This window comes from Ursus americanus, chromosome 33, assembly GCF_024610735.1.
Source record: "Ursus americanus isolate L20-20 chromosome 33, mUrsAme1.1.p, whole genome shotgun sequence".
Lineage (NCBI taxonomy): Eukaryota > Metazoa > Chordata > Mammalia > Carnivora > Ursidae > Ursus > Ursus americanus.
In genome coordinates, this window is record NC_142159.1 from 10,745,672 (window position 1) to 10,766,032 (window position 20,361).

Consider the following 20,361-nt stretch of genomic DNA (forward strand, 5'->3'; position numbering starts at 1 on the left):
ATTTGATCCCAGGACCCGGAGATCATGACCTGAGCCAAAGGCAGATGCTTAACTGAGCCACCCACGCGCCCCATTTTTTGCAAATTTTAAATGAATTAATTTTTGTTTTGCAAACAATGTCCCGATACTACTATGAGAAGTAGTTTTGACCTCATGGATTCCCTTGAAAAACTCGTGGGGACTCCCAGGGGTCTGCAGACCACACTTCGAAAACTGCTACTACAGACTATCTCTCTGTCAATGACGCTTCAGTTTTTATTCCAGTCTATGCCTCTCTCCTGAGCCCAGACTCACTAGACCCTGTAACAATGAGAGAAGCGTCTTGGCTTTTATCAAAGGCCTGAACTGCTTGAACACTGAATCCCAGCCCCTCCAGCCTTCCCTAGGACTTTGCTCCTTCAATTACTCTGTACTCCTATACCAGCAAACCTTCCCCTGCCATCGATATACAATCACATGCTGGTATTTCTTCCCATTCTTATAAATCTCTCCCTTGATCCCATAGATCCAGCCACTTCTCCAGTTCTCCACTTCCTTTTGTAAATAAATTTTTTTCAAGAGTTGTCTACCCAACTCAGTAAAGCTGAAAACAAAAACAAAAATTACTTTGAAGGAAAGAAGTGAGGGAATAAAAAATATATCATTCTTCCTCCAATTTTCTAAAATGATCCCCATTGGTTAAAGCCAACTCAAAGGCAGGACAAGACAGCTGAAGAAAGGTGAATAGTAGATGCAGAGGGGCGAGAGAAGATACCTTTTATAGTTTACCCCATTTGCTGATTACATCCTATCGCCTCTCATCTGGGGGAAAAGTTTGTAATTAATAAATAAACAGATAAATTTCAATCACCCTCTTTAAAAAAAAGAGAAAAAAAGAAAGCTGTCTACAATACAGTTGTCGCTTTTTACCTCCACTTCACTCTCACCAATCTAGCCCTCCAATCTAGCATCTATTCCCACCACTCCAGTAAAACTGCTCCAGTAAAGACTGCAGTCATTGTTCTGTTCTCATCTTTTTTTTTTTTTTTTTTTTTTAAGATTTTATTTATTTGTCAGAGAGAGTGAGCAAGCACAAGCAGGGAGAGTGGCAGGCAGAAACAAGCAGAGGGAGAAGCGGGCTCCCCATTGAGCAAGGAGCCCGACACGGGACTCAATCCCAGGACCCTGGGGTCATGACCTGAGCAGAAGGCAGCTGCTTAACCGACTGAGCCACCCAGGGGTCCCTGTTCTGTCCTCATCTTACTCAAACTTTCAAAAGCACTGAGTAGAAATGACCACTCCTTCTTTCTTAAAAAATATTCTCATTACATGGCCTTTACACTCTCCTGGTTTTCCTTCCTTTCTATTTCACTGACCACTCTTTCTTGGGTAACAAAAATGTTCTTAGCTTGTAATCAACTTCGAAAAGCTGGAGTGTCTCCACGCTAGGTCTTGGGCCCTAGTCTCTTGGGCGCCACAGCCATTTGAGTCTTCGGATTTCTCCCTCCAGTCCACAGCTCTCTCCTGATTCGTACCATTAACTGCCTACTTGACGTCTCCAAAAAGCTATCCCAACAGGCTTCCAAATTTAACATGTCCAACCCCTGAAACTCTCCCAAACCTATTTTTCACCCAGTCTTCTCTCCATCTGCTCTCACTTCCCTAAGTCTCACAAGTGGCAAAGCTGGGATTTAAACTAGAGTTTTTGTTTCTTGGTTTCTTTCTTTCTTTTTAAACACTGAAATCTGTACATTCCCTCACACTCTGCACTGCTCCACAGGTTAGGGAAGTGAAAACTGAAACACTTCACCTTAATATAATTTCGTGTTTGAGTTCCAAACTTTGGGAAACAAGAGATGGGATCTTGTTTTGTGTTCATTAAAGTTTCCAAGTCTATTTTGGCCCAAGTTATTTAACTAGGAAGAGATGGAAGAGAATATGGGCTGGGCAGAGGCACAGCTAAAAGAAACAGGCCAGCCAGCCGGTGATCGCTGTCTACTCAGCACCCACCAGAGCAGGGTTTCCAACCACGGCGTTGGGGCATTTGGGCTGCTAGTCCTCTGCTGCACGTTCTTTGTTGCACTGTGCATTGTAAGAGGGTTAGCAGCATCCTACCCTCTGTCCACTATATGCCAGTAGTACCCGTCTCATTTGGACAACCAAAATCGCTTCTAGACATTGCTAAATATCCCCTTGGAGGTAAAATCTTCCATGCCCTGTCCCCAACTGCACTAGAGGGAAGTACTTGGAGTTATGTTCTGAAGGAAATATGGAAAGAGACTCCAAAACAATAAAGGATAAATATATGTATTAAAAATTATGTTGTCCAAGAATGTTTAGAAATCTGGGAAAGCAATCGTGATATAGAAGTGTAAAAGAGTTTACCAAACTGGTTAAATGGTATGAACCCCATTTTGTGGGCAAAAAAATTTATATAAGCCTGGGAAAAAAAATGGAAGACTTTAAGAATCATAATTGTCATTTACTGAACTAGCTTTCTATGATCCAGGCACTGTGTTAGTGCTTCACACAAATCTCATCTAATCATCGCAACAATTCTCAGTTACTGCCCTTCTTCACAGATCGGGAAACCAGGTGAACCTGCACAAGGCCATATAGCTGGTGAGGAAACAGGTTTTGACCAAATTTATCCAGCTCTAATACCCATCTCTTAACTAGTATTCTGCTTTATACTGCACAAAGACAGTATGCCAAATGTTAACAGTGTTTATCTCTAGAGAATAGATTTTGAAGTAATTTTGCTTTCTTCTTTATATTTTTTCTATTCCATATTTTCTATTATGATAATATTTATTACTTCTATAATTAGACAAATTATAAGTGAAAGTTATGAAGACTACTTGGTAACATGGAGAAAAGGATTATTATATGTTAAGATATTAAAGTCAATGTAAAATAGAAATACAAATATGTGAAAATATGCAGGAGATAAAATGAAGTACACAAAATGCTAATAGTAATGCTATTAGGGAGATGGGACTAAGAAGTAAATTTTTACTTATCTTTTTAAGATCATCAGTTATATTTTTAAATGGATAAAAGTTTATAATTAAAAAAAAAGCAGTAACAATCATCCATAATCTCACTACCTCGAGATAACACTGTGAACACTGAATAAATTTCTTTCTAGTCTTTTCCTAAGATCAACATGATCACTTATAAACACTAACTTGAAATTCTAACTCAACCTGCAGATAACACTAAGTTGAATAGGACAGCTAAAAAAAGTTGGATTCAAAACATGATCTGGAGGAAGGAAAGGGACTGGAACTAATGTTATGGAGTGTCTCTGTGTTGGACACAATGAAAAAGCCGAACTTCTAGAGTGAAGGCCTGGCTTTCCATGGACTGGACAGGACAACACTGGACAAGGGGCTTGACCTTTCTAAACCTTTCTTTTTTTTTAATACCCATTCCCTATATACCACCCCACAGCATTACTTTGAAGCTAAAATGAGAAAACGTGTGCATGTGTGTATGTACAAACACTATGTAAACTCTAACTTTCTTTGCAAAGGTAAGAATAATTATTGTCCAAGCCAATAGCAAAAACAGTGGTACATATTTCAACAATCTTTTTCCAAGCACAAAGCAAATAATATGATCAAAAAACAATTTCTGCATGACCATGCCAATCACTAACCTTGATTTACCTGCCTATATTTACCTGCCTAATAAAACTGCTGGCAAGGAGAGGTAACCATCAGGTATGGACCTGCAAGGAAAAACTTGTTTATGCCTTGAATAATGCAGAGAGCTCTCTACAGACACAGAATGGAGAGCTGGCCATCTGCATCTAGTGTGCAAACTGGATTTCTTACCTGTAGCTCTGCTTCCAGGCCCAGCCGCCTGATAAAGGGGTCAGTGACATGGTAGCGCCGCTCAAAGCTCAGGGCACCCCGCTCCTGGGGAACAGATACAAACTCACAGTTTCATTAAGTTAATCCATCATGAATTTACTATGTTCCTGTTACGTACCCAGCACTGTGCTGGGCACCACAGGAGCTAAGAAAGGTAACAAGAAATTGGCCTGCAGAAGCCTGCATTATACTTGGGCAAGGATTAGAGAATAATAAAAGTATAAAATTAAGCACAAAGTTGTGCTTGTTGGGTTACAAAAAAAAAAAAAGAAGAAAGAAAAGAAAAAATGAAAAAATTGGAAACAACAAATAGGGAGTTTCCATTGTTAGGTTGGAAAGGGTGAGCATCATCTTTAGGACACATACTGTGGGGGACAGTCATAGGAAAAAAAATAATTTGCATGGTCCCTCCAACTCTGATTCTGTGCCTCTAGGAAATGGTCCTTGCCCTTGAAGGCCATCCAGTCTAATGAAATTACAAAAAACCCCACAAATGGACAAAGCCCCAAAAGGATTCAGGGATGCAGGGAAAATATATGAAACACAGACTGATGTGCACCGAGTACACGGCTCATGCAGAAACACACACTCAACGCTTTCCGATGATGATCACAGCTTATGCTGCACGCCACTTAATTTTTAAAAGATTTTTAATTAAAAAAATTTTTAACACTTAATCTTCTCAAAGAACTTCCTCGTGTTCTTTCAGATTTCATTCTCTATGACCAGCCCAAAGGCAGACATTTTCATCATTTAACAACAGAAAACACAGGGAAGTAAAATGACTCAAGTCTTACGGGTAATTAGGGCAGTGGTTGAGATTGTGCTCCCGACCCCAGCTTGGGGTTCTTACTACAGAATCACATTATGTCTTGATGGAAACTCTTCCATTAAATCCCTTTACTGCAGGTTTCCCTGACAAAGCCTGGGATACCTTGATAGATGAACTTGACTGCCTAGTCATGCATTCATCTTACAGAATGTACAAACTATGGAGGTCAGGTGCAGGAGACCCTTACTTAAAGAAAAGAAGAAAGAGTCTAAGCTCAACTGGGACTAAGACTCTTCCAGGTTCGGTTACATGCACAACTGAGCAGCTGGAGCGACACAAAGATCCCGTATTTTCTCCTGCTTCGGCACCCCCCCCATACACCTACATATGCAGAGACAGTGGTGTGTGCGCAAGCACAACACACCGACGGCTCCCTTCCCTCACCAGCTTCCATTAATTTCAGCAGTCCAGGTACAAAGCACTGGGAAGGAGGAGTCTCCATGAATTCCATGTTCCTGGGCAAAAGAAGATGGGAGTCAAGAGACCTTGATTCTAGTCCTGGGTCTGCCATTAGGTAGCTGTGTGACTTCAGGCAAGTCGCCGACTTCAGACCTCAGTTTCTTCAGCTGTAAAATGAATCTTGAGGAAGAAAGGACCTCATGCTCTTGTTCAAAGGTCTAAGGTGCTTACCTTGATCTGCCTACGGATGAGGTCTCTAGTTATGTTGACTTTTGCCATCTTCTTTTAATGTATTCAACAGCAGGAAGCTATAGAAGGATCTTCAGGACCCTTGAGCATTCCAGCCAAGCCCAGGTCCACAAGACACACATTTAATTACCTGGGGGGAAAAAAACATCAAACCTTGAGGGATGGAATAAGGTGGCTTCAGAGCCCTGGTTCTACCCCTAAAACAGTCCACCAGCCTTCCTAGTGAACTGGCTATTGCCTGTTATTTATGACACAGTGGGCTGGCTGCATAGTGTTGAAGAACGTTTGGAAGGTGAAAGGGTGGGAGGGGGGAGACAATGACCCAGAGCCACAGGAAGTATTGGAACAAACAATGAAGGAGTTATGTATGCTTCACCAGAAAATGGAGGGGTGGACAGGAGTATGAAGGAAGATGGGAGCATATCCTGAAAATAAGAACAAGGCATGTAGCAAGAAAGATGTCAGGTTTCACTTGCTTAGTATGCATCTGTAGCAACCAGTCTTTTAATTATACTTTTAATCCCTGACCCTCATCTTGGCTCTCCCCAAAACCAAATCGGTATCACAGACAGTACTCAACCCTCTAATAGATTCACAGAATCAAAGTGTGGACAGGAAATGTAAAGGTGATCATGTCTAAGATCCAATCTGATAAAGAATTCCCTCTTCAATATCCTGGTAGATAGGCTTTCAGTCTCACCTCTTTAAGCAACTTATTCCTTTGTTATAAACTCTGATGGTTAGAAAAACCTACTAATTTATGATAACTTACCATAAGAAAATGCAAACTACAAGAAACACAAGAGTTCTATATCCAAGCATATTCATCACAGACTCTGTTTTTATTTTAAGTAGGTTCCACACCCAATGTGGGGCTCAAACTCAGGACCCTGAGATCAAGAGTCGCATGTTCTACCAACCAGGTACCTCCATCACAGATTTTGTAAAAACAAAAAAAATTAAAAGTACCAAAATTTCCAATGATAGAGAAATGGCCAATGTATAGCCATATGATATTAAGCAGCATTAGAAATGCTACTTATGAGGGAAAAACGCTTACATCACACCAAATGTTTATATGATAACATGATGCTTTTTCAATAAATACTGTTATCAAAGCTATGTTTAAAAAAGGAAATATAAACAGGGCACCCGGGTGGCTCAGTTGGTTAAGCGTCTGCCTTTGGCTCAGGTCATGATCCCAGGGTCCTGGGATGGAGCCTCGCATCAGGCTCCCTGCTCAGCGGGGAGCCTGCTTCTTCCTCTCCACCGCTTGTGTTCTCTTGCATTCTCTCTCTCACAAATAATAAATAAAAATAAAATCTTTAAAAAAATAAATAAAAAAGGAAATATAAGGATAGCCATCTTTGAATAGCAGCGTGATTTCTTTCCTTCTGCTTTGTGGTATTTTCAATTTTTTTCTGCAAAAGCACATTAATACTGCGATCAGAAAAAAAAGAAATGCTAGAGGAAAAAAAACCACTAGGCTTTGTAAGAAAGGTCTGCCCCTGTTATTTCCAACTTTTGGTCCTGGTTCCACCACTGAAGCCACACAGGAAGTTTAGTCTTCCGTCCCCATTATGTCCCTTTGTGCTGTGATGATGGCTTTCAGGGCCCACCAAGCCTCTCTGCTAACCCTCCCAAGCCAGCAGGATTCCCAAGACACTTCTGGATCTCCTGGCCATGGTTTTCCATCAGCTGCCCTCCTACAGATTCCTAGCATACCCTCCTGAAATCATACTCTCTCCATCTGATCTGTAAGCAGACTCTTTCTTTTCCTCTGACATTTAATCACAAAAGAAACTCTATAATATAAACACTACGTTATTGTAAACCTTTTCTTTAGCATTAGGCACACAGTAGGACAATAAAAATCTTGCCACCTGATTAGATGTTCCCATTCAGCCCGAGTTCTTTGGGGCTTATGCCTCCATGATCTATTTTGGGATCTTAGGCTCTTAAAAGGGCAAGAGCCTTCCCCACAATGTGGAAGCCATCCAGTGAGCATTACCAGGGACATATGGAAGTCACTGGCACTGTTTAGGATCACAAAACCTGTGAACATGAAGAACACCTAGGGATGCCAACTGGGAACAGCTATGGTTTCATGGTAACTTTCCCAGGGGTCTCAGGCCACCAAATTAAAAATGTGAATTTGGACAAACTGGCATAAACTAACACTGGCCTACAATTATGTTTATGGCCCTGGTTTGTGATATAATGGTCAACCCCTTCCACACACACACACACACACACACACACACACACACACAAAACCCAACAGTAATTCCCCTTACGATCACCAAGAATAAAAGGTGAGATTTATCATAACAGAAAGAACACCAAAGTCAGTGAGTGTATCTGGTAATAAGTAAGCTACGTGGCCTTGGTTAAGTCTCAATCTCTCCACATAGGCTCTCATTCCTGTGTTTCATAGGCACAGGAAGAACCAGAACAAAAACTGAAGGGGCCACATATGCCTCGCCAGAAAAAGGCCCATATGCTTCACCCCCAACACCCTTTTTCTTGGAAGACTACTAAAAGGGTCAAATGAAATAATATAGGTACAAGTTTTTTCTTTAATTTTATTTTTAAAAGACTGTAAATACTGTGGCCAACTAATCTTCAACAAAGCAGGAAAGAATAGCCAATGGAAAAAAGACAATCTCTTCAACAAACGGTGTTGGGAAAAATTGGACAGCCACATGCAGAAGAATGAGACTGGACCATTTCCTTACACCATGCACAAAAATAAACTCAAAATGGATGAAAGACCTAAATGTGAGACAAAAATCCATCAAAATCCTAGAGGAGAACACAAGCAGCAACCTCTGTGATCTTGGCCACAGCAACTTCTTGCTAGACACATCTCCAAAGGCAAGGGAAACAAAGGCAAAAATGAACTACTGGGACTTCATCAAGATAAAAAGCTTTTGCACAGCAAAGGAAACAGTCAACAAAACTAAAAGACAACCGACAGAATGGGAGAAGTATTTGCAAATGACATATCAGAGAAAGGGCTCGTATCCAAAATCTATAAAAAGCTTACCAAACTTAACACCCAAAGAACAAATAATCCAATCAAGAAATGGACAGAACATGACAGACACTTCTCCAAAGACATCCAAATGGCCAACAGACACGTGAGGAAGTGCCCAACATCACTCAGCATCAGGGAAATACAAATCAAAACCACAATGAGATACTACCTCACACCAGTCAGAATGGCTACAAGTAAGTCAGGAAACGACAGATGTTGGTTAGGATGCAGAGAAAGGGGAACCCTCCTGCACTGCTGGTGGGAAGGCAAGCTGGTGTAGCCACTCTGGAAAACAATATGGAGATTCCTGAAAAAGTTGAAAATAAAGCTACCCTATGACCCAGGAACTGCACTCCTGGGTATTTACCCCAAAGACACAAATGTAGTGATGTGAAGGGGCACCTGCACCCAATGTTTATAGCAGCAATGCCCACGATAGCCAATCTATGGAAAGAGTCCAGATGTCCACTGACAGATGAATGGATCAAGAAGATGTGGTATATATATATATAATGGAATATTATGCAGCCATCAAAAATCTTGCCATTTGCAATGACGTGGATGGAACTAGAGTGTACTATGCTAAGTGAAATAAGTCAATCAGAGAAAGACAATTATCATATGACCTCACTGATATGTGGAATTTAAGAAACAATCATATGACTTCACTGATATGTGGAATTTAAGAAACAATGCAGAGGATCATAGGGGAAGAGAGGAAAAAATGAAACAAGACGAAACCAGAGAGGGAGACAAACCATAAGAGACTCTTAACATAGGAAACAAACTGACAGCTGCTGGAGGGGAGGGGGTTGAGGGGTGGAGTAATTGGGTAATGGACACTGGGGAGGGTATATGTAGTAATGAGCACTGGATGTTATATAAGACTGATGAATCACAGACCTATACCCCTGAAACAAATAATACATTATATGTTAATTGAATTTAAATTAAAAAAAAGAATATAAATAATTTTATCTGCTAAGAAATAGTAAGTTGCCAAATATACACTTACTATGTACCAGGAATTGTGCTAAGGGCTTTATATATATTTATTCATTCCAATAAATGAGCACAAGAAGCTTCTCCTATATGCCACGTAGTATTCCAGGCCCACGGGATACAGCAGTGAACAAAACAGGCAAGTTCCTTACTCTCATGGTACTAATATTCCAGCAGGAGGGGATAGATAACAAACAATAGTACAAATAAAGTATGAATATATCCAGTAGTGAAATGTGATGTGATGAAAATAAAACAAGTTGATATTAAAGTGACTGATGGGTTACTTTTAGATGTGAGGTCAAAGAAGATAAGTACACATCTGTGGTGTTTTCTAGCTGCTCAGCATTTGAACCCCTTCCTGTATTTTGGGAATCCCCCATCTAACAGTCTGGCAGAAGACAGAACGCCTGCTACCATGAGGTGGGAATGGTGGAGACTAAGATTTTCTCTGAGGTCCCTTACAGCTAGAGTGCGTGCACATGGCCCAGGCTATTCCAACCAGACACATCAGCCCCAGACCTTCACTGGGATCTGGTATCAAAGAATTAGAGGACCACAGAGGGTCCATGCTGGCAGCAAGATGTGGCTACCGTGGCCAGTAAAGCCCAGTCAGTTGGTGGTAGTGGTGTAAGCTATATAAGCTGCAGCAGTGACCTCATGGTTTGGTTCTGTGAATGATTTTGGCTGAGAGTCCTGGCTGCTACCCAACTTCCCTTGTTCTAGCCCATTCTTCAAGCCTGGCTTTGTGGCCTTCCCTGGTATTTTGCGAGTTTCCCTAATAACCTTTCAAAAACCAGCCAGAGTTGGTTTCTGTTGCTTATAGCTACAAATCCTGCCTGATACAGAAGAACCCTCTCAGATGGCACTCAAGCTGAAACACGAATGACAAGAAGTCACGAAGAGCTTGGGGAGGGCACTTCTGAGGAAAGAGAACAACCACTGTTAAGGGTGCAGGGGAAGGCTGGTTCAAAAGCTTGTATGGTGGATGTTATTACCATCATCATCTTATAGAAGAGGAAACAGAGTCATGGACGTGAACCAATGAAGCTGGGGCAAGGACTAAAACCTAAAGCTGTACGTCACTCTTAACCACTTTGTATGTGTGAATGAATTACTAGGGTGTGTAATTTCCTAGAGTAATGATCACTATGACAATCCACCATAAGAGTCAATTAATTTGTTACTATTCATTCATTAATTTTCGTAAAACATTAACTGGGTTTGTACTAAGTACCAGGCACTGTGCTAGACATGGGGGAAACACTGACCGGGATGAGAGACATAGCACCTAAGAAAGCAGAGAATCAAAAGCAAGGGACTTTAGCTAAGATGGGTGTATACTCAGAAAAACTAAAAGAACGAAAGAGAGGGAAAAGCAGAGAAAGTAGACCAAACAACAACAACAACAACAACAACAACAACAACAAAACAACCCTCACTCTAAGTCAGGTCAATGGTAAAATGGAAAGTGGGATTTAAAACAACATCAGACTGGTGGGCAGAGGGTTAAAAATCATAATGTCAAATTTAATACAACTACTGCTCAGTATTTTGGTGAACATTTCTGTTCCCATCCTGAGAAGAAATGGTAGCACACCAGCAGATAGCTCATTCTAGAGCACAGCCCACCTTCACCCCCTTTCAGGCAGCTGGATTCAGTGCCTTCCACAAACTTTTTTAGGCAGGCAAGCATAACTGGAAACCCTTTTAAGTAGAGATTATTTAAAAGGTTCACATTAGGAGGGAAATACCCCCAAAGATATAAGGGGCATAATTAGTTTCATCCTTAGATTTAGAAGTCTCTCAAATACAAATAATCAAATCAATAAAGGAACAGTTATTTGAATACGAGGAGATTTAATCACAGTCATATTTTAAAAGCATTATTTTAAGGAGTGTTCTGGAATAGTCAATTCTATAGAACAAAGAGAACCCACAGATATAGAATGACATGATGGAGACATTTGGAATGGAAGAAAGGAAGTTATATATTTATGATTAAACACCAGAAAAGACTACATCAAGGGGATTTCTATCTCTGGTGCAGTATGCAAATTATATGTTCAGTTCTGCCGAGATGCAAAAGACTGAAATAAGTGACTTCAAGAATCCATAAGATAACATTTTCAATGCCTATTATGCCAGCACCACACTAGACTTTGAAAATACAGCAAAGAACAAGCCAAACACAGACCCTTCTCTTCAAGCGCACACAATATAGTTGTCATGAATTGAATATCAATGGCATCAAGGCTACTGTGACCTTAACACCATAGACGGACTGAAAAAGGCTAATTTGAATGACCAAAATGAACAGCTAGGACAGTAAATTCAGAAGGAACAACAAGAATAATAAATTAAATCTTATACTCATTTATTCATACATCTTAGAAGAAAGCACAAAAATGACAGTGGGGGAAACAAACTAAACATATGGCAGGAGAGCAAGAAAGGAGACATGGAAATCACTAGCAAAAAACTAGGACTGTAACAGACCACAAGCAACTTTTAATGTGTATTCTTCATTGTAAGGATAGCACAGTGAACTGAGTACACCCTTATGTTCGCACTTAAAGGTCTAATGACATTGAGGGCTAATTTGCAGAACATGAAAGCTCAATAAAAAATCTCTCTAGCTAAGAGTACAAAGGTTTAGGAATGGCATCTGCTGTCATTGAGGATACTGCAGGCCCACTGTAGTTGACACTCAACAAAAGGAGGAAGAAGGAAGCCAGTTTCTGGGACTTGGGAATATGAAAAATATAAAAATGCCTAAGGCACAGAGGAAAACATATGACATAATGTTATAAAGAAAATATGAGGGCACCTGGGTGGCTCAGTCATTAAGCATCTGCCTTCAGCTCAGGTCATGATCCCAGCATTCGGATCAAGCCCCCACATCGGCCTCCCTGCTCAGTGGGAAGCCTGCTTCTCCCTCTCCCACTCCCCCTGCTTGTGTTCCCTCTCTCGCTACCTCTCTATTAAATTAAAAAAAAAAAATCTTAAAAAAAAAGAAAGAAAATACGAGCTGCCATGCATAGGATACTCCTCCCAAAAGGTATTCTACTTCTAGAGCCTAAAATGCCTAGCATGTCGTCACTTAACCCTATCCCTTCCACAAACTTTTAACTCAGGCTATTGGGAAACTTTCTTCCATAGGCAGATCTCTGTCTTACAAAGGAAGCTAATAAGAAAATTCAATTAACAGCTCAATTTGGAGGAATTAATCTACTTCATAATGCAAAGGGTACCAGTAATATAACAGCCTGAGGTTAACAAGCCTTAGAACAAAGTACACCTGGCAAAGATTACTCACCTGGAACCAAAGATTGAATGGTAATATCCAAATAAACATGAGGAACCACCCATTTCAGGTGTGTCATAGTCCTTGTTTGGGCTCTGGTTAATGTAGCAGAAAGGGAAGCCGACTTAAAATACTTAGGCACTTGGGCCTGAAGTCCAGCCGCCTCGTTGTACCAATTAGTACCTACTTAGGCAAGTTACTCGACCTTCCTGAGTTTCAATTTCCTCATGTGTAATATGCTCATCTACTTCAACTGGTTGTTGTGAGGAGTAAATGATAAAATATATATGAAGGTACAAAATAGTACCTGGATTACAGTAGGTGCTCAAACAGATGTTATTAACCAAATCTGAACTCTAGTAAGACTTGAAAGCCCCTGATCTATGCTCAGTGGCATGGTTACAACATTTCTCCCTCACTTCCTTCCCTACCAGAGCAACAAAGCTGACATTGGTGATTCCATTGTAGGATGGTGGGGCACAGAGAGTGGGATGACTTTCTCACTTCTGCTGGCTTAGAATTGCAAGATCAGGAGGAAAAAGGTGACTTTGTTAAAAACAAAGTAACTCCCTAGGATGGTGTATACAAGAAGGGTTATACAGGATTATTCGTAATAGCTAAAAGGCAGAAACCCAAATGCCCATCAACTGATGAATGGACTAACAGAATGTGGTATATCTACACAATGGAATGTTATCTGGCCATAAGAAGCAGTGAATAGCTGATCCGTGTTACAATATGAACCTTGAAGACATTATGCTAAGTAAAAGATGGCCACATGTCATATACAGGTTTCTCCTGCTACCCAAAAGTAAAGCATTTCTATGAAACCTATCCTACGCTGTAATGACATAAAGTGAAGAAGCAATTACCATTAGTTTATACGGAAATGTTTTTGAGCTTTCCCAGACCCAAAAAATAACCTCTCTTAGGCTTTTCTGATACCATCTTGCTAACGGATAGACAAAATAAATTGAGATAAAGCAGACGCTCGCAGACACAGTTCAAAGCTCTAGTGGCTTGACGCTGAGTGTAGTTCTCCCCAAGCTCTAGTGGCTTGACGCTGAGTGTAGTTCCCAGGGGAGAAGCTGGGAGGTGCCATCCTCACTGCTCAGGGTGTGCACTGCCTCTATAATGGGCTCACTGCAAAACAAATGCTGAACACTATTTCTGATTTTCATGCTTTTCATAAAAGCAAAAATCCTCTTCAGATATCCTTTGGTTAGTGAAAACAGGTACTAATGTAGGTCTTTCGTGAAAGTGAAGTGGCATAACTCTCAAGAATGGAGGGATGCCTATAACTCCATTTACATGCAATGCCCAGAACAGGCAAATCTATAGAAATAGATTTGTGGTTCCTTGGGGCTGGCTGCAGGGATGGGCTATAGAGTAGTGACAGCTAAAGGATATGTGTTTCCTTTTTTTAAAAAAATTGAAGTGAAACTGACATAAAATTAACCATTTTAAAGTGTACAATTCAGTGGTATTTAGTATACTCACAATGTTATGCAACCATCACCTCTAGGTAGACCCAAAACATTTCCATTGCACCAAAAGAAAATCTCATTAAGTAGTCAGTCCCTCTTCCTTCCTCCCCCCAGTATCTGGCAACCACCAATTAACTTTCTGTATCTATGAATTTACCTATTCTAGATTTTTCATATAAATAAAATGCTATAATATGTGGCCTTTTGTGACTGGCTTCTTTCACTTAGCACAATATTTTGAGGTCCATCCATGTAGCATGAATCAGTGCTTCATTCCTTTCCACAGCCGAATACTACTCCATTCCACTGCTATATCATGCAGTGTTTATTCATTCATCTGTTGGCTGTTGTGAATAGTACTGCTATGAACATTCATATACAAGTATCTGTTTCACTACCTGTTTTCAATTCTTTTGCGTATACACCTTGGAGTGGAATTGCTGAGTCGTATGGTAATTCTACGTTTAACTTTTCGAGGTATCGCCAAACTGTTTGTAGTAAACCAGCAATGTATAAGATAATTTCTCCACATCCTTACCAACACTTGCTTTTTAAAAAAAATTATTTATAGCTATCCTAGAGGGTATGAAGTGATATTTCACTGTGGTTTGATATTTCTTTTTGAGGTGATGAGGATGTCCGAAAATTGGTGATTGTTGCACGTATCTCTGAGAGTATTAAAAACCACTGAATTTGTATACTTTAAATGGGTGAATTGCGAATTGGTATGTGGTAATGTGAATTATATCCCAATGGAGTTATTGCATTTTTAAAAAGGAACTACTGATACAGGTAACAATATGGATAAATCTCACAGATTCTGAGCAAAAGAAGCCAGACATAAAAAAATACATACTGGGGGCACCTGGGTGGTTCAGTTGGTTAAGTGTCTGACTCTTTCTTGATTTTGGCTCAGGTTGTGATCTCAGGGTCATGAGACTGAACCCCATGTCGGGCTCTGTGCTCAGTGTGGAGTCTGCTTGTTCCTCTCCCTCTGCTCCTCCCCAGCTCATGCTCTTTCTCTAATAAATAAATAAAATCTTAAAAAAAAAAGTACATACTGTATGATTCCATTTACAGTTGACTCTTGAACAACACGTTTGAACTATGGGGGTCCACTTATACAAGGATTCATTTCAGTAAACACAGTATAGTACTGTAAATGTATTTTATCTTCCTTATGATTTTCTTAATAAAATTTTCTTTTCTCTAGCTTACTTTACTGTAAGAATACAGTTTATAATACTTAAAATATGTGTCGATTGTTATCAGTAAGGCTTCTGGTCAACAGTAGGCTATTAGTAGCTAAGCTTTTGGGGAGTCAAAAGTTATATGTGAATTTCTGACTGCATGGGGGAGGGACAGGGTTGGTGCCCATAACCCCCACATTGTTCAAGAGTCAACTCTATACAAAGTTCTAGAATAGGCAAAAATGAACTTGAAAAAAAGTGTTACTGGGTGCATGGAGATTGACAAGGAAAAGACACTGGAGAACTTTCTAGAGTGACAGAAAGGTTCTATATAGTGATGGGATTATGGTCACATGGGTATTGAGGGTATGGGTTACATGAGTATATCCATTTGTCCAAACCGCATAATCAAGATTAGTGAATTTTAAGGTTTATAAATTTTACTTAAAAAATAGAATGGAGGTGGAAAGCAGAGGAGGTATAGATAAAATAAGAATAACAGAATGCTGAGTTATTGAAATATGATGACAGATATATAGGGGGGTTCAATATTCTGTTTACTTCGCGTATTATTTGGAATTCTAATAAAGTCCTTTTTTTAAAAAAAAAAAAGATTTATTTATTTAGAGAGGGAGAGTACATGAGCAGGAAGAGCAGAGGGAGAGAGAATCTCAAGCAGACTCCTCACTGAGCATGGAGCCTGATGTGGGACTTGATATCATGACCCTGAGGTCATGACTTGAGCCAAAACCAAGACTCAGATGCTTAACCAACCGTGCCACTTAGGTGTCCCCTAATAAAGTCCACTTAAAAATCTTTCTTTCCAGGACGCTTCAGTGGCTCAGTTGGTTAAGCACCTGCTCAGGTCATGATCCCAGGGTCCTGGGCTCAGTGGGGAGCCTCTGCCTGCCGCTGCCCCTGCTTGTGCTTGCTCTCTCTCTCTGGCAAATAAATAAAATCTTTAAAAATAAAAATCTTTCTTTCCTATTACAGAGTCATTCAAAACATGGAAGAGTGATTAATGAAATAGAAAACCATTTATCATATATAGTTTAAAAAATCAAGTTTAAGATATATCTATGGCCATCTTAGCCTTGAAGGAAAAAAAAAGAAGACAAACCAAAAAGTGTACATATATACAATGTTATAACAAGAAGGATATGCATCGGGGGACGCCTGGGTGGCTCAGTTGATTAAGCAGCTGCCTTTAGCTCAGGTTATGATTCCAGGGTCCTGGGATCGAGTCCTGCGTCTGGCTCCCTGTTCACTGGGGAGTCGGCTTCTCCCTCTCCCTCTGCCCCTCACCCTGCTTGTACTCTCTCTCAAATAAATAAAATTTAAAAAAAAGTATATGCATCAAAAATGTGTCAGTGGTCTTCTCTCTGGTAAGACAACAGGTGATACATACATTTTTTTTCTGTTCCTCTGTACTTTCCAAGTATTTTATTGTGAACATTTATTGTTTTTACAATAATACAGAAATAGCCATTAGGAACCTGCTTTGAACTGAAAGAAACCTGAGTCTGAATCTGGCTCAACTATACACTAGGTTGTGTGATCTTGGGTAAAATTATTTAAGTTCCTGGGTTTTGTTCTTCTTGTTGTTCTTTTTTTTTTTTTTTTTTTTTTTACCTGCCATGTAGGTATTAGTAATAATTTCTACCTCATAGGGTTATTGGGAACATTAATGAGATACTGCACGATAAAACACTTTAGCACAATACCTGGCATGTGGTAAGGTGCTCAAGAAATACTGGCTATTTTTCATTGTTACATGGAGATAATAATAGCACCTACCTCAGAGCTGTTGTGAGAATTATATGGGATAACTGGCACACTGTAAATTCTTATTAAGCGTGAGTGACAATATTATTTGCAGTAAGAAAAAAACTGTTTAAGAAAAGCCTCCTTTTGGACAGCCTGGGTAACTCAGTCAGTTAAGTGTCTGACTCTTGATTTCGGCTCCGGTCATGATCTCGGGGTCGTGAAATCAAGCCCCATGTTGGGTTCCACACTGAGCATGGAGCCTGCTTAAGATTCTCTCTCTCTCTCCTCTGTCCCTCCCCGCCCCTCTCTCCCCTTCTAAAGGAAGAAAGGAAGAAGGAAGGAAGGGTCTCCTCTCAAAAAGTTAAACACAGAGTTACCATATGACCCAGAAATTCCACTCCTAGGTATAACAAAAGAAAAACGAAAACATAAGTCTAAAGTAGAAACAACCCAAATATCCACCAATGGATAAATGTCCATAAATGGGTAAGTAAAATGTGATATATCCATATAATGGAACATTAATCAGCTATAAAAAGGAATGAAACACTGATTCATGCTACAACAGGGATGAAACTTGAAAATATTGTTATTTGAAAGCAGTCACAAAAGGCCAAAGATTACATGAATCCATTTATATGAAACGTCAAGAATAGCAAAAGCTACAGAAACAGGAAGTAGATGAATGGTTGCTTGCAACTGAGGAAGAAGATGGGAGTGATTCGGGTGGTGGTGATAGCTAAAGGGTATGGGTTTCTTTGGGGCATGATGAAAATATTCTGGAATTGGTGATGGCTGCACAACGTTGTGGATATATTAAAAAAAGGCAGAATTGTATACATTAAAAGGGTAAACCTTATGGCATATGAATTATATCCAATTTTAAAGAAGAAAAGTCCTCAAACCCTTTTCTTCCTTTCTCTGACTCAAAAATCAGAACTTACGAAAATTTAGTTTTCACCCTTTCCTTCACCTGTCTCCTGCCTTGAACTAGAATTATTTTTGTGGCTTCTCTTCTTTAAAAGACGAAAAGCATCCTGAGGACCAGCTCTTCATCTTGATTCATCTGCTGATCCTCTTAGGTCTCCAAGGAGTGATGTGGGCTTAGCAGGTGCCAAGAAGTACTTGCTGAACGAATGACAGCATGACTATCTTGCGTATATACGGTGCTTTACACCTATCAGAGTGCTTTCATTCATGTTTTTACCTTGAACTTCACAACAATCCCATGAGGAAGCTAGAAAGCTATCATCGTTCCTTTTAACAAGAGAGAACTAAAGCACCGTACTATGTGGTACTGAGAAATAAGGACTGGACCAGGATCAAGGGTCTTGTACTCCAGACGAGGTGCTGCCTCTAACTGGCTGAAAGTCCCTGTGTGAGGCATTTCTCTCTCTCGGGCTATTTCCCCAGATGTAAAATGAGAGGTAGACTTTGAGACGAGCTACAAAACCTCTTCCAGCGCTGGTATCCCATGATTCTAAGGACACACTGCTGGAGAAGCAGAGTGGAACCCCAGTCATCTGTATTCTTTTTCCTCTGAACATGCTGCTTCTCACTGCAGAGACATGCCCCCAGCTCGAGTGACCACTGGCCCTCTTTCAACATTCTGAATTATGCAAAAGATGTATGCAAGTTTCCTTTCACTCTCTTTGCAGTGGTTTACCTACTGGAGCAATCCTATAGAAGAGAAAAAAATGCACTTCCAAAGCATAAAGGTCACTGGAAGTAGCATAATAAAGAGCTGGGCACTGGAGTCTGACAGACCTAAGGTTCAAACCCCAGTTCTGCCACCTATTTCTGTGTGACTACATTTCTAAACCTCAGCTTCCTTATCTGCAAAACAAGGGCAATAATGCCTACTTTCACAGAGTGAAGAGCCACACATGTAAAATGCCTGATACCAAGCCTGATAAAAATATGTAGTGAACATTCAAAGCATTTCGTAAGTGTTATCGGACAGATTCCTCGTAAACCTATGAGGCAGGTACTATTATTATCCTCACTCTACAGATGAAGGATCTGAGGTACAGAGAAGTTAATTTGCCTAAAGTTACAATTATTAAATGGAGAGTCCAACTAGATAGTTTATTTCTAAGACCCAGGTCACTGGCCACTAAAAAATAGTTACTATCTTTAATCAGATCATGTGCAAGCAGTCTTACCTAACAGAAGCTCTTAGCATTCCTCAGGGTTAAGCTAAGGAATCAAAATCACCTTGACTCTGCCAGTCTCAAACATAAAATTGCCCAAGTATATTTCAGGGTCATGGACTAAGCTGGCACAAGGACAGCATGTGGGAAAGGTTTGGCTGGTAGGATAGGCCCATCAACAACGCATCTTTGGAAAAGTTCTTTGCCATCTTCGAGGCTCCTGGCTCAAATGATTCCATATGGCATTGACTAAAGCTTTCTCTGTTGAAGTCTATCCTAAGAAATGCTTCACTTTGTGGGAAGCTCCGGATGAAAACTCACCTTGATGGCTTCTCTACATGAATGGGTTCTGTATTGACATTCGTGCTTTGTGAAAAATTTTTCTTGCAGTACATTGCTTTTCAGTGATTACAGCTAATTTATCTGCTTTCTCCTAGGGCCACAATTACCTTAAGGTAGTGAAAGGGAGCAGAAAGAGGAAAGGGAGCATACTTTGATAATGCTGTCCTCTCCCACTGTATTTATGAGGATCTGCAGTCTTGGATTTTGCCTTTATCTTGCATCTTTCCAAATTCTGCCACAATTCAAAGTACCTCACAGGGAAGCCTTTGAAGTTTCACCCTCTACTTTCCTCCTAGCAGAGAGGTTAAGGAAAACCAAGCCAATCAGCGTGGAAATGCTTCCTTCCCAACTCAACTGCAGCTGTGTTACAACCAGATGCCTGCCTCAAGAATGAACCAGGTAAGCCACTGGCACCCAAATACTCAGGTCTCAATTGATGAAACTCCAAGACCAGAAATGCCTGACTCCCATTCCAAGAAAGGCTCTCTAAAGGTACATGGAGAAGCGGTTTTGTGCTTTCTGGAAATAGAATCTGGGGGTTATGAACAAGGATAAAATTTTGCCACCATCCCAAGAGCTACCTGGGTGACGTCTGATCCTGCTCTGCCCCATTCCCCAAGAAAATGGGGTTAATACCTCCCCAGATGGTACAGCGAGGATTAAGGGTTATTATTCTTGGCATTCAGCTCTAGCAATTGTGACCTTGTTCATTCTAAAACAAGACATTAAATAT

General features: G+C 40.3%; 1 protein-coding gene across 6 annotated transcripts in view; it reads right to left on the bottom strand.

The window, feature by feature from the left end:
• The window catches only part of WDTC1 (WD and tetratricopeptide repeats 1), a 68,036-nt gene that overhangs the window by 43,728 nt on the left and 3,947 nt on the right, over nt 1-20,361 (bottom strand). For 3 of the 6 annotated variants that reach the window (XM_045782104.2, XM_045782103.2, XM_045782102.2), the window contains exons 2-3: nt 5,323-5,470; nt 3,822-3,905 (exon numbers count right to left, since the gene is read on the bottom strand). In XM_045782104.2, the coding sequence (XP_045638060.1) occupies nt 3,822-3,905; nt 5,323-5,370 (132 nt within the window). In that variant the 5' untranslated portion in view covers nt 5,371-5,470. Of the gene's footprint in view, nt 1-3,643; nt 3,716-3,821; nt 3,906-5,322; nt 5,471-20,361 lie in introns of those variants that run through there. The other 3 variants (XM_045782106.2, XM_087858508.1, XM_087858509.1) reach the window with 2 other exon arrangements.